General features: G+C 42.3%; 1 protein-coding gene across 1 annotated transcript in view; it reads left to right on the forward strand.

The window, feature by feature from the left end:
• The window catches only part of PCDH15 (protocadherin related 15), a 1,094,267-nt gene that overhangs the window by 571,570 nt on the left and 499,447 nt on the right, over nucleotides 1-23,250 (forward strand). Inside the window, exon 8 of the mRNA XM_060404607.1 lies at nucleotides 16,458-16,628. Coding sequence (XP_060260590.1) covers nucleotides 16,458-16,628 — 171 coding nt within the window. The remainder of the gene's footprint in view (nucleotides 1-16,457; nucleotides 16,629-23,250) is intronic.

Below are 23,250 nucleotides of genomic sequence, written 5' to 3' on the forward strand. Positions count from 1 at the left end.
ATGATGAAACATCAAGAACCTAAGCTTCACTAGGTCCTGAAACCAGGTCTGTGATCTCAGTTGGAAGACTGTGGGTTTTGTCTGAGTTGAAGTCCAAGCCATGGGAGTTTGAGTACCAAACTGGGTTTTGGTTAGGTTTGAGTCTTGGCTCATGGGTTCAAGTCCCAAATTGAGGTAAACAGTTTCAAAACCAGTCATTCCTAAAGGAAATTAACTCTGAACATTCATTGGAAGGACTGATGCTGAAACTCCAATACTTGGCAACCTGACGCAAAGAGCTGACTCCTTGGAAAAGGCCCTGACGCTTGGAAAGAATGAAGGCAAAAGGAAAAGACGGTGGAGGATGATGAAATGGGAATCAGAAGTTTGGTTAACAGAGCCTAAGAAAGAACTTCACAGTAGAGAAAGAACACTCACAGTGACAAGTGAATATGATTTATTAAAGAGAGGGAATGTACAAAGCTCTCAGCATAGACATTGAGAGGGGATAAAGAGTCCCCCAAAGTGGGACTTACAACAGGTTATATCCTTGCCAGTATTAATCTGTGCATTTTTGATTGGCTCCTGTCCTTAAAATACATAATTTCTAACCTATCATTTTACAGGTCAAAATGTTTAGCTTAAAGTCTTCTCTTGATCCTCGGATTAAGTCATCACTCTTTTTCATACCTCCTGGCCATTTTGCAATGGACTTGATGTATGGGCTGAAAGATTAATGATCAACAGTTGTTTTTCCCTCAGGCGTATGGAACAGAAGTAAATTACTGCCCTCCCTGGGATCTGAGTGCTAATAGCTTATCAGAACAAGGATACGTTCCAGGAATTTGGAACAAAGGGTATAACTTTAGGTTAACGGAGGGAGATATTTATTGAAAACAAGGTCTCAGAGTACTACACTGACTGCCTTCAACAAGATGATAAGATAGGATCACTGACTCAGTGGACATGAATTTGAGAAAACTCAAGAGATAGTGAAGGTCAGGAAAGCCTGCCCTGTTACATTCCATGTATTGCAAACATGGACATGACTTAACAACTGAACAACACCATGCCTCTAGAGTGAATTCTTACCCTTGAGAAAGGTAAGAACCAAGGAAATCACCATTTGAATGTGGCACATCCAATATTACATAAAATGGTATTAATTAAATATCTTTCTTAAATTTTTATTGACACCATCTTTTTTGAAAACTGCATTCTACACAATTGTAGAGGTGGGAAATTTTTCCATTCTACCCTTCTTGGTTCTTTGGTTGGTCTAATAATCACATTGCCATAAAACAGATTAATGGAAAAAAGACAAAGTTGTATCACATATATAACTTCCCGGTGGCCTGGATGGTAAAGAATCTATAATGCAGAAGACCTGGTTTCAATCCCTGGGTTAGGAAGATATCTTGGAGAAGGGAATGGCTGCCCATTCCAGTATTCTTGCCTAGAGAATTCCATGGACAGAGGAGGGGGGCTTTTCAGTCCATGGGGCCTCAAAGAGTCAGATGCAACTAACACATACACATACCTTTTGTATACATGGGGAAGACTCAGGAAAACAGGGTAACTACTTCCCAGTGTTATGCCCACAGTCCGAGTCCCCACAGCTGAGAAAACAAGACATCCATGGCAATGCAAAAGCAAAAAGGGGCTTTATTTCTAGCTCAAGCTAGGACCCAAGTCACATCCAGCACAGTGGAGTGGAGCAAGGGCCCTGAGCCCTGAATTACAGCAGTATTTATAGGTTTAGGACAAAGACAGGGAGTTGGCAGGGGCCTATTGGTTGTAAGGGTTCCTTAGCATCTTGGCTAGATTTTCGTGTGTGCGGGCTTTCTTAGGGGATTTTCATCCTCATCCTGATAGGCTTGAACCAGGCTACAGGGAGTATACTGATTGGTCAAGTCCTGGCGCCGGTAGAAGATGATCTCAGCTCCTCCTTGGCAATAACTCAGCCCCTCCGTAAAGGAGACGTAGGCCTACCTTGGCCCCTGAAGCCTGTCATGGCGCCTGTTTGGTCCTAACATTCCCCCCTGTCTTTTTATCCTTGAGAGGAATTTTTCTCTCCATTCTGAGACATTGCCTGATATTGTTGCCTCAATACCATTACCTAAACGGTACTGATTCACTCCCTTACCAAGGTCATTAATTTATTTAAAATACATGGGCCAAAGGTTAGAATGAGTAACAGTATAATAAGCAGTCCGAGTAGGGTAGAAATTAGTGTTGTTAGCCAAGGAGATTGATGGAACCAGGACTCGAACCACCCCTGCTGGGCTTCCCGCTCTTTCTTCTGCTGTGCTAATCTTTTTCTCACTTTTGCCATGGACTCTCTCACCACCCCAGACGTCTGCATAAAAGCAACATTCTTCTCCTAAGGCCGCACATAATCCGCCTTGGTGTAGGAAGATCAAGTCTAGGCCCCTTCTGTTTTGCAAAACCACTTCTGACAGTGAAGTTAGGGATTCTTCAAGGTGGCTGATTGACTGTTCTATACGGGTAATGTCTTTATCTATTGCCGCTCATAGGGGAGTGAATCCCTGATTTTGCATACTCAGGGATGTTATTCTTGTCCCTGCCCTGGCAATCCCGAGACCGAACATGGTCGCTAGCATGATGGTTGTGATAGGCTCTCTCTTAACTCTGTTTTTCCCCAGCTGGTCTGTAGTCTCCTTGGCCCAATAGTCATACATAGCTTTTTCAGGGTGATATAAGATTTTGGGCATTACAGTCACTAATACACAGAACTCTCTATTCAGATTAAAGACCGATGCATATAGACATGGAGTCAGCCCGGTATGTGAGCAGACCCACCATCCCCCTGCCTCGGGCACAATCCATTTTACTTGGTCCAGTTCTGTGAGACTGGCTGTTAGGGTGCACAAGGGAGTCTTTTCAAGTGGACCTTTACCTAAGCAAAGTCCTCTTCCCCAAACTTCTCTCATAGTGAGACCGACCCTATGTTTTCTCCAGTGACATTGAGGTGGATCTGAGCTGGTGGACAGGTTGTAAGAAACATCTAAGCCTATTGATTCATAAAAGGGAGGGTGAAGAGTATAGCAGAGCCAACAGGATTGAGTTGCTCTGGGGTTAGAATGGTTTAGGGCTTTAAAGCCTGCTTTAGCTAGATCCCATAATGGGTCCGACGTTTCTAGGTTGGAGGTGGGGGACAAGGGGTCGAGGGCCTCTGCTACATTAGGCTGGTGTCCTGGCCAGGAAACGGAGGGCGTATGGCTTAGAATTGTAGCCCTCTGAGTCGGATCTGCCTTAAACACTCTTTGTGGGCCCAGGTTCTTGATCTGATTGGGGCCCACACTTTGGGTTTGGATAGGTGCTATGATCTGACTCATAATCAGGATTCCCCCAGGTTTTACACTGAACCACTCGGCCTGTAGCTGGAAGCCCCAAGATAATCCAGACACCCAAGACTTTTCCTGTGTAGCCAACTTCTGGTTAAACATTAATTTTACCTGAGCAATCTCATTTTTAGGTATCTCATCTTCCTGATCATAGAATTCGGTTTCATCTCTTGGCAAAGGCTGAGTGAAGGAGAAGTTGACTAAATCTCGGTTGCTAGTTTTCCATTTCCCTGCCCCATCATTTGAAGTCACACAGCTCCATGACCTACAGAAATAATGTTGTATACCCCCACAAGTTTCCCCATTACTTTTATGACCAGGACATGCCCCAAAACCTCTATATTGGGTCAGAGACGCTGACCAAGGGGTGTCCACTAAGTCCTTGAGGTTAAAGTATAAGTCAGGCCACCAGGCGTTTGGAGGATGTATCTCGGTGGTCGTATTGAGTACCTCTCACGTCAGCCCATTTTGAAGTCTCCAGGTGATCTTGACAGGTTGATGTGGGTTAGTGCTGACAGTTCCGGGGTCGAGGAGGACATCAGGAGAGTCAGAGTGATCCTTTCAAGATCTGCTGTCGGACGAGCTTCATTTTTAAAGAATTGGAGGGATGCGGTGTTAACTTCCATTCTCTTTGGGCCCTCTCTTGTTCTTCTGGAGTGTCCTGTCGCACGTGGTTGCAATGTACCCAGGATCCAATTCCGTCTACCTTGAGGGCAGTAGGGGTGGTAAGAACAACAACATAAGGGCCCTTCCATCTTGGTTCTAAGGTCCTCGACTGGTGTCTTCTAACCCAAAGCCAATCTCCCGGGCCTATATTATGAAGACGGGATAATTCCTTCATTTTGGCCCTCATGAATTTCCCATACCAATGACCAGATATGTTTATGCACCTTACTCAAAGCTAGCATCTCCTGTTGGAAAGCACATAGCGAGAGAGGTGGTCTTTCCCTCAAATGCTGGACAAATGGGGGGGGGGGGCGGACTTCCATATACAATTTCAAAGGGAGTCAGACCCAGTTTATAGGGGGTGTTTCATGCCCGAGAAAGCACGAAGGGAAGGAGGGTCACCCAGTCCCCATCAGTCTCTATTGCCAGTTTTGTTAAAGTTTCTTTTAGGGTCCGATTCATTCTTTCTACCTGTCCTGATCTCTGGGGACTGTATTCGCAATGTAACTTCCATTTGGTCCCCAAGGCTGAGGCCAGTCCTTGAACAATTTTACTCACAAATGCAGGTCCATTATCAGAGCCGATAGATGCTGGCAGCCCAAACCTGGGTATAATCTCTTCTAGGAGCTTCTTAGCTACTACTATCGCTGTCTCCTTTTTAGTGGGGAAAGCTTCTACCCACACAGAAAACGTATCAACCAAAACTAGCAGGTAACAGTACCCATACTTGCCTGGCCTTACCTCTGTAAAATCTATCTCCCAATGATGTCCTGGCCTTTCCCCCCGATATCTTACACCTGTGTGCTGTCCTTTTCCTGTCCTCATCATCTGACAGGCTCTGCAGGTGCGGACTATATCCTGTATGGTTTTCTTCTCTTGGGGAAACCGCAGCTGCGCTGTCTGTAGGAGGGTCAAAGTCTTTTTCTCTCCCAAATGAGTGGTTTGATGTAAATGAGTATAGAGATGTCTGCCCAGGTCGGCAGGAAGCAACAGGTTGTCATCTTGGTCCCAATACCATCCGTTTTTGCCAGCAGGACAGGTGGTATTATCTTGCACCCAGCGTAAATCAGAGGGGGAGTATATGGGGCTTGGGGGCAGTGTTCCCATCCCCGGCGGTGGCAATCCCACCTTCAGTATATGGGCTTCGTGGTCTCCAGCAGCTGCCTCATGGGCTGCTGTATCGGCAGCATGGTTGCCTCGGGCTCTGGCATCCTCTCCTTTCTGGTGTCCCGGGACATGTACTATGGATACCGCCCGTGGCAAGTGGACCGCTGTCAAGAGTCTGTGAATCTCAGGGACGTTTTCAATCTCTTTTCCCTCCGCCGTCAAGAGCCCCCTCTCTTTATATATGGGGCCTTGAATGCGCACAGTGCCGAATGCATATCGGCTGTCAGTGCAAATAGTGACTCTTTTTCCTTTTGCCCCCTCTAGTGCTTGCATCACAGCTATCGGTTCTGCTTTTTGGGCAGATGTTCCAGGGGGCAAGGCCTCAGCCCGGATGACCCTCCCAGTGTCATCTACTATGGCTGCTCCCGCTTTTCTCTGTCCATCCTTCATATAACTGCTCCCGTCCGTGAACCATACCAGCTCACTGTTTTCTAATGGCAAGTCGCTGAGGTCTTTTCGTATGGTGGTTACCTCAGCTAACACTTCAACACAGTCATGGAGGGGCCCGTCCTCCTCCTTAGTACTCTGTCTAAGTTCCTGAAATGCCTGCCTCATTGATTCAGTCTAAGTCCAGTTCTTTTCTCTGCTTCTTTCATATAGAGGCCGGGCCTTTTCAGCAAACCCCATGATCCATAGCCTGCAGTACCCAACAGTCCCTAAAAACTCTCTCACATGCCGGGGAGTCATTGGCTCAGGGATCCATAGAATAGTCTCTTTCATAGCCTGAGTCAACCATCTTTGTCCCTGTTTTATTTTATATCCCAAATAAATGACTTCCTGTCTAGCGATTTGGGCCTTCTTCGCACTTGCCCAGTACCCCAATGTCCCCAAAGTCTGGAGGAGATCGCCTGTGGCCTTTAGGCATACCTCCTTAGTAGTAGTGGCCAGCATTAGGTCATCTGCATACTGCAACAGAACGACATTGGGGTGGCTGGTTCGATACTCACAGAGATCTTTGCCTAGAGCCTCATTGAACAATATCGGCAAGTTTTTGAATCCCTGTGGGAGGCGAGTCCAGGTCAGCTGCCCCACAGTTTGACGGTACTCATCAGCCCATTCAAATGTGAAGATTTCCTGGCTCTGGGGGGCCAAAGGCAAGCTGAAAAAGGCATCTTTCAAGTCTAAAATTGTGTACCAGACATAGTCTGGTGGCAAACTGCTCAGGAGGGTGTATGGGTTAGGGACAGTGGGAGAATGTCATTCACCTGTTTACTGACTTCACGAAGAACCTGGACCAGTCTAAAGTCCGTTCCCCCGGGCTTTCTCACGGGTAACAAGGGGGTATTCCATGGAAACCAGCACCTTCTAAGAACTCTGGCCTCCAGGAGCCGCTGTATATGTGGTGCAATTCCCCGCCGGGCTTCCAGACTCAGGGGATATTGCTTCACCCGTATAGGGGTGGCATCTGCTTTCAGTTCAACAATTATGGGGTGTCTCTGTTTGGCTAATCCTACCCCCGCTGTTTCTGCCCAAGCCAGAGGGTATTTCTGGACCCAAGGTTGCACTTTAGGGTCAATAGTCATGGGAGGGTTTGGCTGGTACAGTCTATATTTGTCCCTCAGCGCCAGGGACACAACTTGTATGGGATGTCCGGTCCCATCCAAAACTGATATCCCTCTGTGCTCAAAGTGAATTTGAGCATTGACTTTAGATAATAAATCTCTCCCTAACAAGGGAGCTGGGCATTCTGGTATCACGAGAAAGGAGTGGGACACTCGCTGGGCCCCCAAGTCCACTTGACGTTTAGTAGTCCATCCATATCATTTAGTCCTGGTTACCCCTTGTAACCAGCTGGTCTTTTTGGACATCAGCCTGTCCTTCTGGTTAAGGACTGAATACTGAGCTCCCGTGTCCACCATGAAGCCAACCGGTTTCCCCTCCATGTGTTTAGTTACCTATGACTCGGGGAGGGGTGCCGGGCCCTGACCCCCCTAATCACTATCTTCTCCTGCATATAAAACGTGGGCCCCCGGGGAGGGTGCTTCTTTCCTAGTGGGTCTTTCCCTTAGATTTCTTTTGGGGCAATTGCTCTTCCAGTGTCCTAGCTCTTTGCAATATGTGCATTGGTCCTTTTTAAGTCCCTGCCTGGCTGGTTTTCCTTCATCTTTCAACCTGACTTCTCTTACTCTCCGAGGACTAGCTCCCTGTTCCACCCCTGCAAGGGATATCTGAGCTAATTCTTTCTGATTCCTGCGGTTTTCTTCGGCCCTGAACTCTCTCTCTTCCCTTCTAACACGTTCTTCCCTTTCCTCTGCGGTCTGTCTATGATTAAAAACTCTCTCTGCTGCCCTCACCAGGTCTTGCAGGGATTGCTCTCCTAACCTCTCTATTTTTTGTAGTTTGTTTCTCATATCCGGGGCCGCCTGATTTACAAATGCTAGCATAACTGCCATGCGTGACTCATCGGCCTGTGGGTCCATGGGGGTATACTGCCTAAAAGCTTCCATTAATCTCTCGAGGAAGCCTGCCGGGCTTTCATTCTGCTCTTGTCTAACCAGATTTACCTTAGCCAAATTTGTTGGTCTCCTGGCGGCCTCTCGGAGACCAGCCATGAGAGTCTGGCGGTACACTTGGAGACGCTCCCTACCTTCAGCGCGATCGAAGTCCCATCGGGGCTGCGTCAGGGGGAACCCCTCATCAATCAAGTTAGGCTGCGGGGTAGGTCTCCCATCTACCCCTGGAACATTTTTCTGCGCTTCTGACAAGATCCGCTCACGCTCCTCTGTGGTGAAAAGCACCTGTAACAGCTGCTGACAGTCATCCCAAGTGGGGTTATGGGTGAAAAGAATAGACTCTAAAAGGTCAATGAGGCCCTGGGGTTTTTCTGAGAATGAAGGGGTTTGGGTTTTCCAATTATAAAGATCACTAGTGGAGAAGGGCCAGTATTGGTACATTCGTTCCCCGTTCCAGACCAGAAGCGCTTGGACAGTGGAGGAGGGGGCTTCTGGATTGTCTTCATCTGCTACATGGGCGATTCCCCTAGTTTTTCCCGAAGTTCCTTGGGCGGGGCCCCCTTTCCAGGTTGGGGCCGAAGGCTCGGCATCCCGTCGTGCTCCTCCGGAAGAGATCTGAGGAACCTGAGGGGGTAAAAGCGGGACTGCATAAGAGGGTGGGGAGAGGTCGATCTCCAGGTCAATAAGATTAGGATATAGTGAGGGTTTCTGGAACACTGGTTTCACCCAGCTGCCACGTTCTTTGTCTTCTTTTTCTTTAGATGTTTCCATGACCAGTACCTGTGGAATTGACAGAGTAGGGGATGGGGAAATAAAGGGCTGAGGAACAAAAGGTTTCAGCCAGGCTGGTGGATTCTCCACCAAATCCTGCCAGACCAAAACATAGGGAGTTTGATCTGGGTGCCCAGAAGGGCTGGGAGTGAGCACTTTCTCTCTGACCACTCAAGTAATGGGCAGGCGGAAGGTTCCCTCTCGTGGCCAGCCGACATCAAAGGCAGGCCACTAGGCAAAACAAAAAGTCACCAACTTGCTTTTCTTCACCAACAATGACAGATTGTGTGCTCTAGACTTAAAATCAGAGAAGTGGTCAGTCATAAGAGACAAAGGAGTAGAAGTTGTTTGTCCCATGATTACAGAGAAAAACACTGGAGACCAAATGAGCATACAAAGAGCAGAGACAGTGCCAGCACTCACACAGATGCAACGAACAGACAACAAATGTACATCGACCAAAAACACAGTACTAGGTCTGCCTGGACCCCTTTTTAACACTTTCCCCCCCTTGAGAGTATCTTACTGGCAGGATGTCCACAGAGCCAGCCACCTCCCCAGCATGATGCTTGGCCTCAGCCTTACGCTGGATTTTACCAGAGAACAGAGCCAGCCGCCTCCCCAGCACAATGCTAGGCCTTGGCCTTATGCAGGACTGTACCAGAATTAACACCGGTGTTCAGAGATCTCTCCTCCTAGTGAGGAAACCCCTTCTGCCACGAGAGTGTTGTTCTTCCCAGTTGAAGGGATCCTGGACAAGCCCCCAAATGCTATGCCCACAGTCCGAGTCCCCACAGCTGAGAAAACAAGATGGCAATGCAAAAGCAAAAAGGGGCTTTATTTCTAGCTCGAGCTAGGACCCAAGTCACATTCAGCACAATGGAGTGGAGCAAGGGCCCTGAGCCCTGAATTATAGCAGTATTTATAGGTTTAGGACAAAGACAGGGAGTTGGCAGGGGCAGATTGGTTGCAAGGGTTCCTTAGCATCTACTAATTGGCTAGATTATCGCACACGTGGGCTTTCTTAGGGGATTTTCATCCTCGTCCTGATAGGCTTGAACCAGGCTACAGGGAGTATACTGATTGGTCGAGTCCTGGTGCCGGTAGAAGATGATCTCAGCTCCTCCTTGGCAATAACTCAGCCCCTCTGTAAAGGAGACATAGGCCTACCTTGGCCCCTGAAGCCTGTCATGGCGCCTGTTTGGTCCTAACACCCAGTATGGCAGAAGCCCGTACCTTAAGTATCATCTTTAGCTAAACACAGAAGATATTGAGGGTAGAAGTTTAGTTAAAGGAAGTCAGGTGGCAGAGTGGTAAAGAATCTGCCTACCATTGCAGGAGACATGGATTTGATCCCTGGGTATATCCCCTGGAGAAGGAAATGGCAACACACTCCATTCTTGCCTGTAAAATTTCATGGATCCTGGACGCCTAATTCCATATGGTTGCAAAAGAATCAGATAGAACTTAGTGAGTAAACAACAACAAAAGTTGATATGCATATTTAAGTTGCTAGTGATAAAATCAGCTCCCTCTTCCAGGTATAGCCAAGGGGACACCTTTACAAAAGATTTCCCTTGTATATGTAAGTATCCCTTACAAAAGGCTGACTGTTTCTCAGTTTTCAAAGCTTCCTTTGTGCCTTCAGTTTCTTAAAAATAATCAGCCTAAAATAATCTTTATGCCAAAGAGGCATATTTGGGGGTGGCAAATTCTACTTCCCTATATTATAATCATAATTTAAAATAGTAGGATTGATGTGTTTTCTAAAAAAAAAAAAAAGAAGTTAAATTAAGACTTTTCTATTTATATTCAGTTCATAGGTTTAAAGTATAATTTAAAATTCTTATTTGTAGACAAAAATTATCTCACATGTCATTCGTTACCCCTAATATATGTTCAGCTGTACTAGATATAATAAACAGACATGGAAAATTTAAAACAGTTAATGGAGGACTTAAAAAAATATATAAAATTATATACTTATATATTTAACAAATCAGGAGAATTCCCTGGCAAGCCAGTGGTTAGGAATCTGCTCCCTTACTGCCAGGGGTCTGGGATCAACCTCTAGTTAGGGAACTAAGATCCCACAAGACATGCAGTGAGGCCAAAAGTTAATAATAAATTTTTAAAAGTAAATAAAAATTTAACCAATCATGATTATCAGTACAATCTCAATATGTTTATTCTGTTCTTGAGAAATAAAAATGTTTTTCTCTGTCCTCTTAGATTTACTAATCAGAGACTTTTGTATTAGACTGACCAAAACCAAAATAAAACAAAACCCAAGGGCTTTCCTGGTGGTCCAGTGGCTAAAAAACTGCCTTGCAGTGCTGGGGGCACAGGTTCAATCCCTGGTGCAGGAAGACCTCATATGGTTCAGAGCAACTAACCCTGTGCACCACTGAAACAGAATCCAAGTTTTTGTTCATGGAGAACTTCACGAACATGCAAACCCTCACCCAAGTAGAGTTTATATTAAAGGAGAGAGAAGTATAAAACTCCAAGTACAGACACTGACAAGACACTGACATGACCCCAAAAAGGTGGCTTAAAACTCAACATTCAGAAAAAAATATGGCATACGGTCCCATCACTTCATAGCAAATAGATGGGGGAACAATGGAAATAGCAACAGACGTTATTTTCTTGGGCTCCAAAATAACTGCAGATGGGGACTGCAGCCATGAAATTAAAAGTCACTTGCTCCTTGGAAGAAAAGCCATGATAAACTAAGATGGGAATCTGAGTTCTTGTCTGAAGAGTGGAATCCATAAACAGGCAACATTCACAGTAGCAAGCAAATTGGATTTATTAAAGCAGAGGAAAGTACAAAGCTCTCAGTATAGATGCTGAGGGGGGTAATAGAGTCCCCCAAAGGTGGGACTTACAGCAGTTTTTATATCCTTCCTTAAATCACAGTATTTCTAACCAATTAATTTAAAGATCAAGATACTTAACATCTTTATGCCCTCTCTTGATCCTTGGATTAAGTCACCACCCTTTTTCATATCCTTTGGCCATTTTACAATAGATCAGATGTATGGGCTTATGAACCAGAGATCAAATTGCCAAAATCCATTGGATCATCTAATGGCTTTTCCAGTAGTCATATATGAATGTGAGAGTTGGACTATAAAGAAAGCTGAGTGCCAATGAATAGATGCTTCTGAACTGTGGTGTTGGAAAAGACTCTTGAGAGTCCATTGGACTGCAAGGAGATCCAACCAGTCCATTCTAAAGGAAATCAGTCCTGAATGTTCATTGGAAGGACTCAGGCTAAAGCTGAAACTCCAATATTCTGGCCACTGGATGTGAAAAGCTGACTCATTTGAAAAGATCCTGATGTTGGGAAAGATTGAAGTCAGGAGGAGAAGGGGAGGACAGAGGATGAGATGGTTGGATGGAATCACCAACTCAATGGACATGAGTTTGAGTAAACTCTGAGAGTTGGTGACAGACAGGGGAGCTTGGTGAGCTGCAGCCTATGGGGTTGCAAAGAGTCAGACATGACTGAGCAACTGAATTGAACTGAACTGATTGGATCATTGAAAAAGCAATAGAGTTCCAGAAAAACAACTACTTCTGCTTTATTGACTACATCAAAGACTTTGACTATGTGGATTGAAATAAACTGTGGAAAATTCTTAAAGAATTTAAGACCTGTCTCCTGAGAAATCTGTATGGTCAAGAAATCTGCAGGTGAAGAAGCAACAGTTAGAACTGGACATGGAACAACAGACTGGTTACAAATAGGGAAAGGAGTATGTCAAGGCTGTATATTTTCACCTTGCTTATTTAGCTTATGTGCAGAGTACATCATGTGAAATGCCAGGTTGGATAAAGTACAGGCTGGGATCAAGATTGCTGGGAGAAATATCAATAACCTCAGATATACAGATAACACCACCTTATGGCAGAAAGTGAAGAAGAACTAAAGAGCCTCTTGATGAAAGTGAAAGAGGAGAGTGAAAAAGTTGACTTAAAACTTAACATTCAGAAAACTAAGATCATGGCATCCAGTCCCATCACTTCATGGCAAATAGATGGGGAAACAATGGAAACAGTGACAGACTTAACTTTCCTGGGCTCCAAAATCACTGCAGCTATGAAATTTAAATATGTTTGCTGCTTGGAACAAAGACTATGACCAACCTAGACAGCATATTAAAAAGCAGAGATATTACTTTGCCATGACTGAACTGAATTGAACTGATTGGCTTAAGATTAATAATCACCAGTTGTTTTTCCTCCAAGCATATGGAATATAATTTAATTACTGTCCTTTCCTGTATCTGAGTGCTAATAATCTATCAGACTAAACATATATTCCAGGAATTTAGGACAGTGGACCAGGATGTTTACTGAAAAGAAGACTGAGGTCTCAGAGTTCTATACTGACTGCCTAGTAATTTCTACCTCAAAACCTAGAGAGCATATTAAAAAGCAAAGATATTACTTTGCCAGCAAAGGTCCATATATTCAAAGCTATGGCTTTCCCAGTAGTCATGTATGAATGTGAGAGTTGGACTATAAAGAAAGCTGAGCGCTGAAGAATTGATGCTTTTGAACTGTGGTTGTTGAAGAGGACACTTGAGAGTCCCTTTGACTGCAAGATCAAACCAGTCAGCCTAAAGGAAATCAACCCTGAATGTTCATTGGAAGGACTGATGCCGAAGCAGAAGCTCCAATACTTTGGCTACCTGATGTGAAGGGTTAACTCATTAGACAAGACTTTGATGCTTGCAAAGACTGAAGGCAAGAAGAGAAGGGGATGACACAGGATGAGATGGTTGGATGGCATCACTGACTCAATGGACATGAGTTTGAGCAAGCTCTGAGAAGCCTGGCATGCTGCAGTCCATGGGGTTGCAATGAGTCAGACATGACTGAGTGACTGAACTGAACTGAACTATATAGCAGTTTATATCTTTACCAGTACTGATCTATTCATTTTTGATTGGCTCACGTTCCTGATGTATGTAATTTCTGACCAATTTGTTTGAAAGTCCCTACTTCCAATCTGTTATTTTTATGGCTTTTTTTTTTTTTTATCCCCCTGTCCTTGGGTTTTCATAGACACTGAGTTATCATTCCACGACCCTTTCTCATGACTGCAGGCCATCTTTTAAAGACCAAATGGGGACCAGATGTATAAGCTAAAAGTTAATGGTCCACCTTGTGTTTTCCGTCTTGACAAGTTGGTCAACAATTACTGAATGTCTTGTCTTGTGTCTGGATGTTTTATGACCTGTCAGACCAAGGACACATTCCTCTAAAAGTCAGGAAATTGGAACAAAGGGTATAGCTTTAGGTTAATGGAGTGAGATGTTTGTATGAGAGTAAGAGTTGGAATTAAAAAAGAACTGGAGTCTTATCCCTACAATGACAGCCTTGCAATTTTCAGATAGTTATTTCAGTGGCTCAGTCATGTTTGACTCTTTTTGACCCCATGGATGGCAGCACACCAGGCTTCCCTGTCTATCACCAACTCCTGGAGCTTGCTCAGACTCATGTCCATTGAGTCGATGACGCCATCCAACCACCTCATCCTCTATCATGCCCTTCTCTTTCCTTCAATCTTTCCCAGCATCAGGGTCTTTTCCAGTGAGTCAGTCCTTCGCATCAGGTGGCCAAACTATTAGATATCTACCTCACCACAGTAATTGAGTCTGTACTCTAGAGCCTGGGAACCACAACAACTGAGACCACATACAGCAACGACTGAAGCCTGAGTGCCCTAGAGCCCATGCTCCACAACTAGAGCAGCCACCACAGCGAGAAGGCCACACACTGCAGCTAGAGAGGAGCTCCCACTCTCCACAACTAGAGAAACCCCCTATCTGCAAGGAAGACCCATCACAGCCATAAATATACATATTAAAAAAAAAAAAACAAACAGATTAACAAGTGAAAAGAATAAAGTATTGTTATTTGTGTAAGAAAGCAAGCAAATGAAGTTACTTCCTAAGCAGCTAAAGAATGAGGAGGTTTCTAGGGAATAAGCAGGAGGTAAAGAAAGCTTGTGATGATGTTTGTTTATGTAGATTCTAGTGTTTATCTTCTCTTTGTTTCTTTTCTCTTGGCTATAAAACTCCCCCAGAGAACGTTTTTATGGCAGCTTCACTTGCAAATGTTTCTGCTTTTAATAAGTTAAGGGAAACTCTGAAAAGGACTCTTTCTGTGTCTGATCAATCTCTAATGTCTTTAATCTAATTTAAAATAATTTGTAAATAATAATTTGAAGAATTAAACATCAAAGAATACAAGAGTTTTTACCAAACTCATGTTCTGCTGCTTACCAGTTGAAAGATAATGCTCAAAAGACAGTTGTTGGTAGCAAAAGAAAGGTTGCTTTATTCAGGAGTCAGGAAAGCTGGAAGAAGACAGAATTGTGTCCAGGAACCAGTACTAAAGATTCTGCTCTGTTGTGAAAGTTTTTAAAGGGAGAAAGGGAAGCTTATCACAGATAATCATTTGAGGTGGGGATCAGAGTCTTTGTTATTGTCCACTCTGTGCAGTCTTCTTTCTGATTGATTGGTGTTGAGGTAACAGGATGGTATTCTAGGAATCTTGTGCTCACCTGAAGTTACAATTCTCCACCTGCTGGGGCCTTGTTTCCTGCAGAAGAACTCAAAGATATTGTTATATATATTACTTGAGGAGGATCCAGGTTTCACTTTATCACTGCACTATTATTTCTTGGTTGCTCTTCCTTTATTTTTGCATTCCCTCACTCTTTTAATTAGCAATTGTTTGAATCTCCCTTTGGAACTCACGGAAGGTCAAAGAAGCTGAATGAAATCTATTTCCTGCAAATAAGAAATGGGGAACACGAACAGGATTTGTACCTGGTAGGGCCCCACAAGGTCCTACTTGGTTTCAGAGTCATAAAATTATTGCATTCCAGAAAGGTTGCCCTTGCAAAATTGCATCAGTAGAGCTTCTGCTTCCTTAGATCTTACCAAAGAACACTTTGCAACCCATAAAAATGGGAAAAACAAAACAGACAATAAAATAAAATAAAATTCATGTTCTCTGGCAATATTGTGATTAGTGGAAAAGAGAAAAAATGGAAATGTAATTCCCATTACTGATACAAGGATACTGTTCTCAGAAACTGTAGATTTTAACATACATCAATATGAATCTGCCACAGGTGTACACACTGCATAACCAATACAATATTGTAAGGTAAAAAAGAAAAAAAGAAAAATTATATCTGTTTAATTCAAAAGAAAAAAAAAAAGAAATTAAAGATTTTAGAGTCTCAAAGAATGAAGAAAGGAAACAATTGTCATTTATAAACTTGGAAACAAGTAATTTTAGTGATGCCAGAAGGCTACATGGAGAGAAGGAAGGCTCTCAAAATATTATAATTTGTGACAGGCAATCTTATGTGAAGCATACAAATACATTTTTCCAAAGAGAGTATAGCAGATCTGGTGGGTCTTCTTTCCTTCCTTTTATTCACCTCTTCATTTAATTTTTCTTCTTCTTCTTCTCCCCCCCACTACTGTTTTAAAATGAGCAACATTTATTTCATAAACTTAAATTTCTTGAAGCATCATAAATAAAATAAAATACTGGGGTGGGGACAGGAATGAAGGAATCGAGAGTCACCTTGATTGTTAATTTGTTTGTTAACTGTCTTCTCAAAGGAAAAGTAAACAGTTATGTACCTTCATGATGGGAGATGGTGTCACGACTTGGAGAAAACCTTCATGGAACTTAGGCTCCTACCATCCTACAGGGACTGGGAGATATTAATAGAAGCTCTATTTTCCTTGATTATTACATTTCAAAGGGATAATTCTTAGATCCTGGAGAAAGAGTCCTGGGTATAAAACTGGTAAAAGTTTGAGCTAGAAGGTTGACATCTCAAAGGGGCAGAGAAAATATTTACAAATGCAAGTTTTTTAAAGTAAATGCTCTAAGGAAAGGGAGGTCAGATGCCTACAGTCAGGAAGAAATGTGTCTACGGTGTAATCAAGCTGGAAGGAACATTGAGTCCATCTTATGTTCTTTTTCTTTTCTCCCTCTCTCACAGGACCGTGCACAAAACCTAAATGAACGGCGAACCACCACCACCACCCTCACAGTGGACGTTCTGGATGGAGATGACCTGGGTCCAATGTTTCTTCCATGTGTCCTCGTGCCAAACACTCGTGACTGTCGCCCACTCACCTATCAAGCTGCCATACCTGAGCTGAGGACTCCAGTAAGCATACTCTCATCTTTTCCTCTTCACTTCCACCTCTGTGACCCCCAATGAGATCCTGTTCAAATATTTTGAACACATATGTGGTGAAAATAATTTGCTTTTCTAAATGGATATTGGAAAACAGCTTATGTTCAAAACCATTTTGAGACAGTATGGGTAAATTTTTATTCATAATGTCTAATTATATCATTGAAGGAATGTCATGAAGTAACGTAGCAGACGATGAAATGATTAGATAGCATCACCAACTTAATGGACATGAATTTGTGCAAACTTCAGGAAATAGGGAAGGACACGGAAGCCTAGTGGTCCATGGCGTCACAAATAGCCAGACACAACTGAGTCCGTGAACAGCAACCTGAAGCAGCAGCCTATTTGACTCTGATTTTTTTTCCCCATGTATAAAGCATAACAAAGATCAGTTGACATCATATACTTGGAAACTCCAAGAAATAACCCCAGCAGTTTCCTAAATTCACTTGTCAACATTCAGCCCTAAGTCAGAGGATACATATATTAACAGGATGCCCTTTTGTCTTTTAGAATCTTGATATATTATTGGAGATTATGCTTGGCTATTTGGAGGGGGAGCTAATGAATCCTGAATATAAACATTTATTCATTAAAGATGTATTTTAAAGAAACAAAAATTAAGTCATGTACATATTTTCTATATTCAATTCTTCATTTAAAACAATTTTGAAATAAATCTACACATTGGTGTCAGCCTAAAATTCACACCATAGACCTGCCTGGGTGATAAATATACATATCTAAGAATAAAAGTTATAAGGCTAATAGATATTCTGTGTGTGTACACGTGTGTGCTCAGTCATGTCCCACTCTTTGTGATCCCACGAACTGTAGCCTGCCAGGCTCCTCTGTCCATAGAATTCTCTAGTCAGGAATACTGAAGTGGGTTGCCATTTCCTACTCCATAGGATCTTCCCAACCCAGGGATTGAACCTTTGTCTCTTGTGTCTCCTGTCTTGGCAGGCAGATTTTTTACCACTGTGCCACCTGGTAAGCCCAATAGAGATAAAATATTAGGCTAAAATATCAGTTTCTTCCTTAAATGTAAAAAAAAAAAAAAATCTCTTTTAGAGCAGTCAGTTTATTGCTGGTGCTGCTGCCGCCGCTAAGTCTCTTCAGTCGTGTCCGACTCTGTGCGACCTGATAGATGGCAGCCCCCCAGGCTCCCCCATCCTTGGGATTCTCCAGGCAAGAACACTGGAGTGGGTTGCCATTTCCTTCTCCAATGCATGAAAGTGAAAAGTGAAAGTGAAATCGCTCTGTCGTGTCCGACTCTTAGCAACTCCACGGACTGCAGCCTACCAGGCTCCTCCATCCACGGGATTTTCCAGGCAAGATTACTGGAGTGGGGTACCATCGCCTTCTCCGAGTCAAATTCCTAGGAGTCAACTATTTGATTAGTTTTTGCTGTTCCTATGAAAAGTATTTAGGCTTCTGGGTCAGTAATATTGCTAGTGATGTCAGAATTTGTTGCGAGATATTTGATTTTATTTCTGACATTTATGAAATGTAGTTTGGAGGATCCTCTCTGTATTTGAACATTTTTTCTTTTTTAAAAAAGAATAGAACGCAGATTACTTCTAAGTGCAAATTAGATTGCATTCCAGTCACTTTCAAAAGATCTTACCAAATATTTAACCAATTACTTTATCCAATATTTTACCCACTTGCTTTACTAGCAATAGCTCTTAAATGGTTGAAAATCACTTTTGTGTTTGCTGGAATAAATGATTACTGGTCTAGTTGGTTTGCATGAAAAAAAAAAAAAAAACCTAAAAAATGGATAAATGTTATGATGTGTACTGAGTGAAGAAAATAATATTATTTTTAAGCTAAATGGAGTAATTTTGCAGACAGAAAGGCTAATGGAGAATTTGTCTAGACAAATATTTGTAGGTTACCTAAAGTTGTAGGTCATGATATTATTTTGTTGAATATTAGTGAGAAGACTTAATGATGTGAACACTGAACTTTTCTTTGAAAGGCTTAATTGAAATCATGACAAAAATATTTTTAGTTTCAATCTATTTTTCTGAGCTAATTTAAGTAGCTGGTATATCAATGAGATCCCAAGAGAAGGGGAATACCGACCTAATAAGACTAAAATCAATAAACCAGTGTGATGAATGTTTAACAGTACTTGATGTAATGAGAGAAGTAAAGACAGAGGTTACTGCTTGAGAAGCAAAATATATTGACTTTATAAGGATCTTTGAGCATAATTTCCTCTTTGCCCCAGCTTATAGATTAAGCATCTCTAATTCCTATGCCATTTCATGCTAGAGATAAAGCCATGTTCCAGATTTGTGGTAAATGATAATAATGACTAATGACTATTTAGATTGTTCAGTTTGTCATGAACTGTGCTAAATTCTACAAACATATTAACTTAAATCCTTTCAGATAGTTACCACTGTAATGGTCATTTTATAAATGAGATCTCTGGAATACAGAATTTAAGTGACTTAGCCTTATATAGTTAATAAATTAACAGTATTTTCTTTTGAAATCATATATCTTGAATGAAAGGATATTCTATAAATCACAGAATGACCAAAGTTTATTCTTCATCATCATTTTTAACAGATCAATCCATTCTTGAACATTCTGTGAAACAAGAATTTTAATTTTACAGAGTTAAATACTTACAGCAAATATTTATTCATCAAACATTATATTTTTATTGGTATGTAGAAAAATTAGATATGTTTACTTGCAAAATTAGGCACTTATTCTGGTTATCAATCAATGCATAAAAAAGCACCACAATTTAGTGGCTTCAAATTGCAGTCTTTAAATTTGTTCATAAAGCCACAATTCTGGCGTACCTGAGGGAACACCTCATTCCTGCTCTACACAGTATCAGCTAGGACACTTCGGCTAAGGGCTCTGTGTGTGTGTGTGTTCTATTCTTTTAGTTGTGTCTGATACTTTGCGACACCATGGACTGTAGGCCACCAGGCTCATCTGACCATGGGATTCTCCAGGCAAGTTTGCTGAAGTGGGTTATCATGTCTTCCTCCAGGGGATCTTCCTGAATCTGGGACTGAACCCACATCTCTTACGTCTCCTACACTGGTAGTCGGGTTTTTCACTGCTAGCACCATCTCGGGAGCCCAAGGGCTGGGAACCACTTTCCAAATAGTAAACTTAGCAAGCTGATTCTGGCTATGGGCTCCAGCTCAGTGAGGGCTGTGAGCTGGAGGCTTCATTTCCACTCCATGTAGGTTTTTCCTGGGCTACTTGAGCTTCCTCACATCAAGGTGCTGGCTTCTAAGAAGAAGCTTCCCAAAAGAATTAGACAGAATGTTAATGAACTAGACTTGTAATTTGCAGTTTCGCTTCTGCTGTAGCCAAAGCTCTGTCAGATTCCGGTAGTAGAAGTATATGCTGTGTTCCAATGGGAAGAGTGTAGAAGTCATCCTGTACAGAGAGCATAAGGGAAAGGACATTTTATTGTCACCATCGTAGGAAAACAAAATCAGCTATAGCAGTGGCATCAGGTTTTCATGTGCTCTTTTATATGCCATTTTTGATCCACTTTGGATCCCAAGGGTTAAGAAATGCAGCTAGTTTTTAAGTTGCACATTCAAATTGCTGAGTTTATGTCTGTATTTTTTTCTTTCTTCTTCTTTTTCTTTTTTCTATTTTCCTTTGCTATTTCCATGCTGTGCTAAAATTTCTGGAATTTCAATAAATAAGATCTTGTATACAGAGCAAGAGAACTAACTATTTATGTCAGCTAAACAGGACATTATGACTCTAATTACATGCTTGCTGTTCCTTTCCTGAACTAATTCTTCAGATTTTGAAAGCTTTGACACCTGCTCACCTTCTGGGTTGAGTGAAATTTTCTAATCGCCTCAGTGGTATTCCTAATTTGAGAAACCATCCTTAGTTCTACCACCATGCATGCATATTTCATCAGCTCAGAAAAAATTTAAAAGGTAGTCTAGTACAGTGTTTAGCCCATGAACAAAGATATAATGAAAAATAATATGAATTTGGTGTCTCAGGCACTAAAGCAATTGGTAGCCCTGAGTTAGTTATGATGTATTTATTAAGTAGGTAAATAGCCACTGAAGCTTGTTCTGTTTAGTCACCAAGTAGTACCCAACTCTTTTGGTACTCCATGGACTGTAGCCTGCCAGGCTTCTCAGTCTATGGGACTTCCCAGGTAAGAATACTAGAGTGAGTTTCCATTTCCTTCTCCAGAGGATCTTCCTGACCCAGGGATTGAACCCATGTTGCCTACACTGGCAGGCAGATTCTTTACGATGGTGACCTAGTCTATGCTAAACTTTATTTTAATAAAGACAGCATAAACTTGGATGAGATAAAATTCTTCTGATAGTGTAAATTTATTCTTACTTCCTGACTCTCTTAAAGTTGTTATGCCTACGTGGTTGAAGATTTCTAGTATTATGGAAACCTGCCGAATTTGGAGAGTGTAGGATCATGGTTCAATTGTCTTGATTTTCTGTTAAAGACAAAGACAGTAAATCCTTACATAATTCTTTTCAATGTTGAACAGTTGCATACATTTTGACTAGTTGGATATATTGTTGAGTAAATTGTCCCTGGTTCAGTTAAATTCATTCAGTTCGGTCGCTCAGTCGTGTCTGACTCTTTGCAACCCCATGGACTACAGCATGCCAGGCCTCTCTACCCATCACCAACTCCTGGAGTTTAATTAAACTCATGGCTATTGACTCGGTGATGCCATCCAACCATCTCATTCTCTGTCATCCTCTTCTCCCACCTTCAATCTTCCCCAGCATCAGGGGCTTTTCAAATGAGTCAGTTCTTCACATCAGGTGGTCAAAGTATTGCAGTTTCAGTTTCAGCATCAGTCCTTCCAATGAATATTCAGGACTGATTTCCTTTAGGATGGACTGGTTGGATCTCCTTGCAGTCCAACGGACTCTCAAGAGTCTTCTTCAATACCGCAGTTCAGAAGCATTTTTTCGGCACTCACCTTTCTTTATACTCCAACTCTCACATCCACACACGGCTACTGGAAAAACCGTAGCTTTGACTAGACGGACCTTTGTTGGCAAAGTAATGTCTCTACTTTTTAATATGCTGTCTGCTGCTGCTAAGTCGCTTCAGTAGTATCCGACTCTGTGCGACCCTATAGATGGCAGCCCACCAGGCTCCCCCATCCACCAGGCTCCCCCATCCCTGGGATTCTCCAGGCAAGAACACTGGAGTGGGTTGCCATTTCCTTCTCCAAATATGCTGTCTAGGTTGGTCATAATGTTTCTTCCAAGGAGAAAGCATCTTTTAATTTCATGGCTGTAGTCACCATCTGCAGTGATTTTGCAGTATAAAATAAAATCTGTCACTGTTTCCAGTGTTCCACCATCTACTTGCCATGAAGGGATAGGACCAGATGCCATGATCTTAGTTTTCTAAATGTTGAGTTTTAAGCCAACTTTTTCACTCTCCTCTTTCACTTTCATCAGGAATCTCTTTAGCTACTATTCGCTTTATGCCATAAGTGTCATCTCCATATCTGAGGTTATTGATATTTCTCCCAGCAATCTTGATTCCAGCTTGTGCTTAATCCATTCCAGCATTTCTCTACTGTGCATATAAGTTAAATAAGCAGAGTGACAATGTACAGTCTTGACATACTCCTTTCCCGATTTGGAACCAGTCTGTTGTTCCATGTCCAGTTCTAACTGTTGCTTTCTGACCTGCATACAGATTTCTCAGGAGGCCTGTCAGGTAATCTGGTATTCCCATCTATTTCAGAATTTACAGCAGTTTTTTTGTGATCCACACTATCAAAGGTTTTGGTATAGTCAATAGCAGAAGTAGATGTTTTTCTGGAACTCCCTTGTTTTTTCGATGATCCAATGGATGTTGGCAATTTGATCTCTTGTTCCTCTGCCTTTTCGAAATCCATCTTGAACATATGGAAGTTCATGGTTCATGTACTGTTGAAGCCTTCCTTGAAGAATTTTGAGCATTGCTTTGCTAGCGTGTGAGATGGGTGCAATTGTGCAGTAGTTGAGCATTCTTTTGTATTCCCTTTCTTTGGGACTGGAATGAAAATTGACATTTTCCAGTCCTGTAGCCACTGCTAAGTTTTCCAAATTTCCTGGCATATTGAATGCAGCTATTTCACAGTATCATCTTTTAGGATTTGAAATAGGTCAACTAGAATTCTATCACCTCCACTAATTTGTAGTGATGATTCCTAAGGTCCACTTGACTTCTCATTCCAGGTTGTCTGGCTCTAGGTGAGTGATCACACTATCATGATTATCTGGGTTATGAATATATTTTTTGCATCATTCTTCTTTGTATTCTTCCTACCTCTTCTGAATATCTTCTGCTTCTGTTAGGTCCATACCATTTCTGTCCTTCATTGTGCCCATCTTTGCATAAACTGTTCCCTTGGTATCTCTGATTTTCTTGAAGAGATCTCTAGTCTTTCCCATTCTATTGTTTCCCCTTATTTCTTTGCATTGATCACTGAGAAATGCTTTCTTATCTCTCCTTGCTATTCTTTGGAACTCTGCATTCAAATGGGTATATTTTCCCTTTTCTCCTTTCCTTTTCACTTCTCTTCTTT

This window comes from Ovis aries, chromosome 22 (assembly GCF_016772045.2).
Source record: "Ovis aries strain OAR_USU_Benz2616 breed Rambouillet chromosome 22, ARS-UI_Ramb_v3.0, whole genome shotgun sequence".
Classification (NCBI taxonomy): Eukaryota; Metazoa; Chordata; class Mammalia; order Artiodactyla; family Bovidae; genus Ovis; species Ovis aries.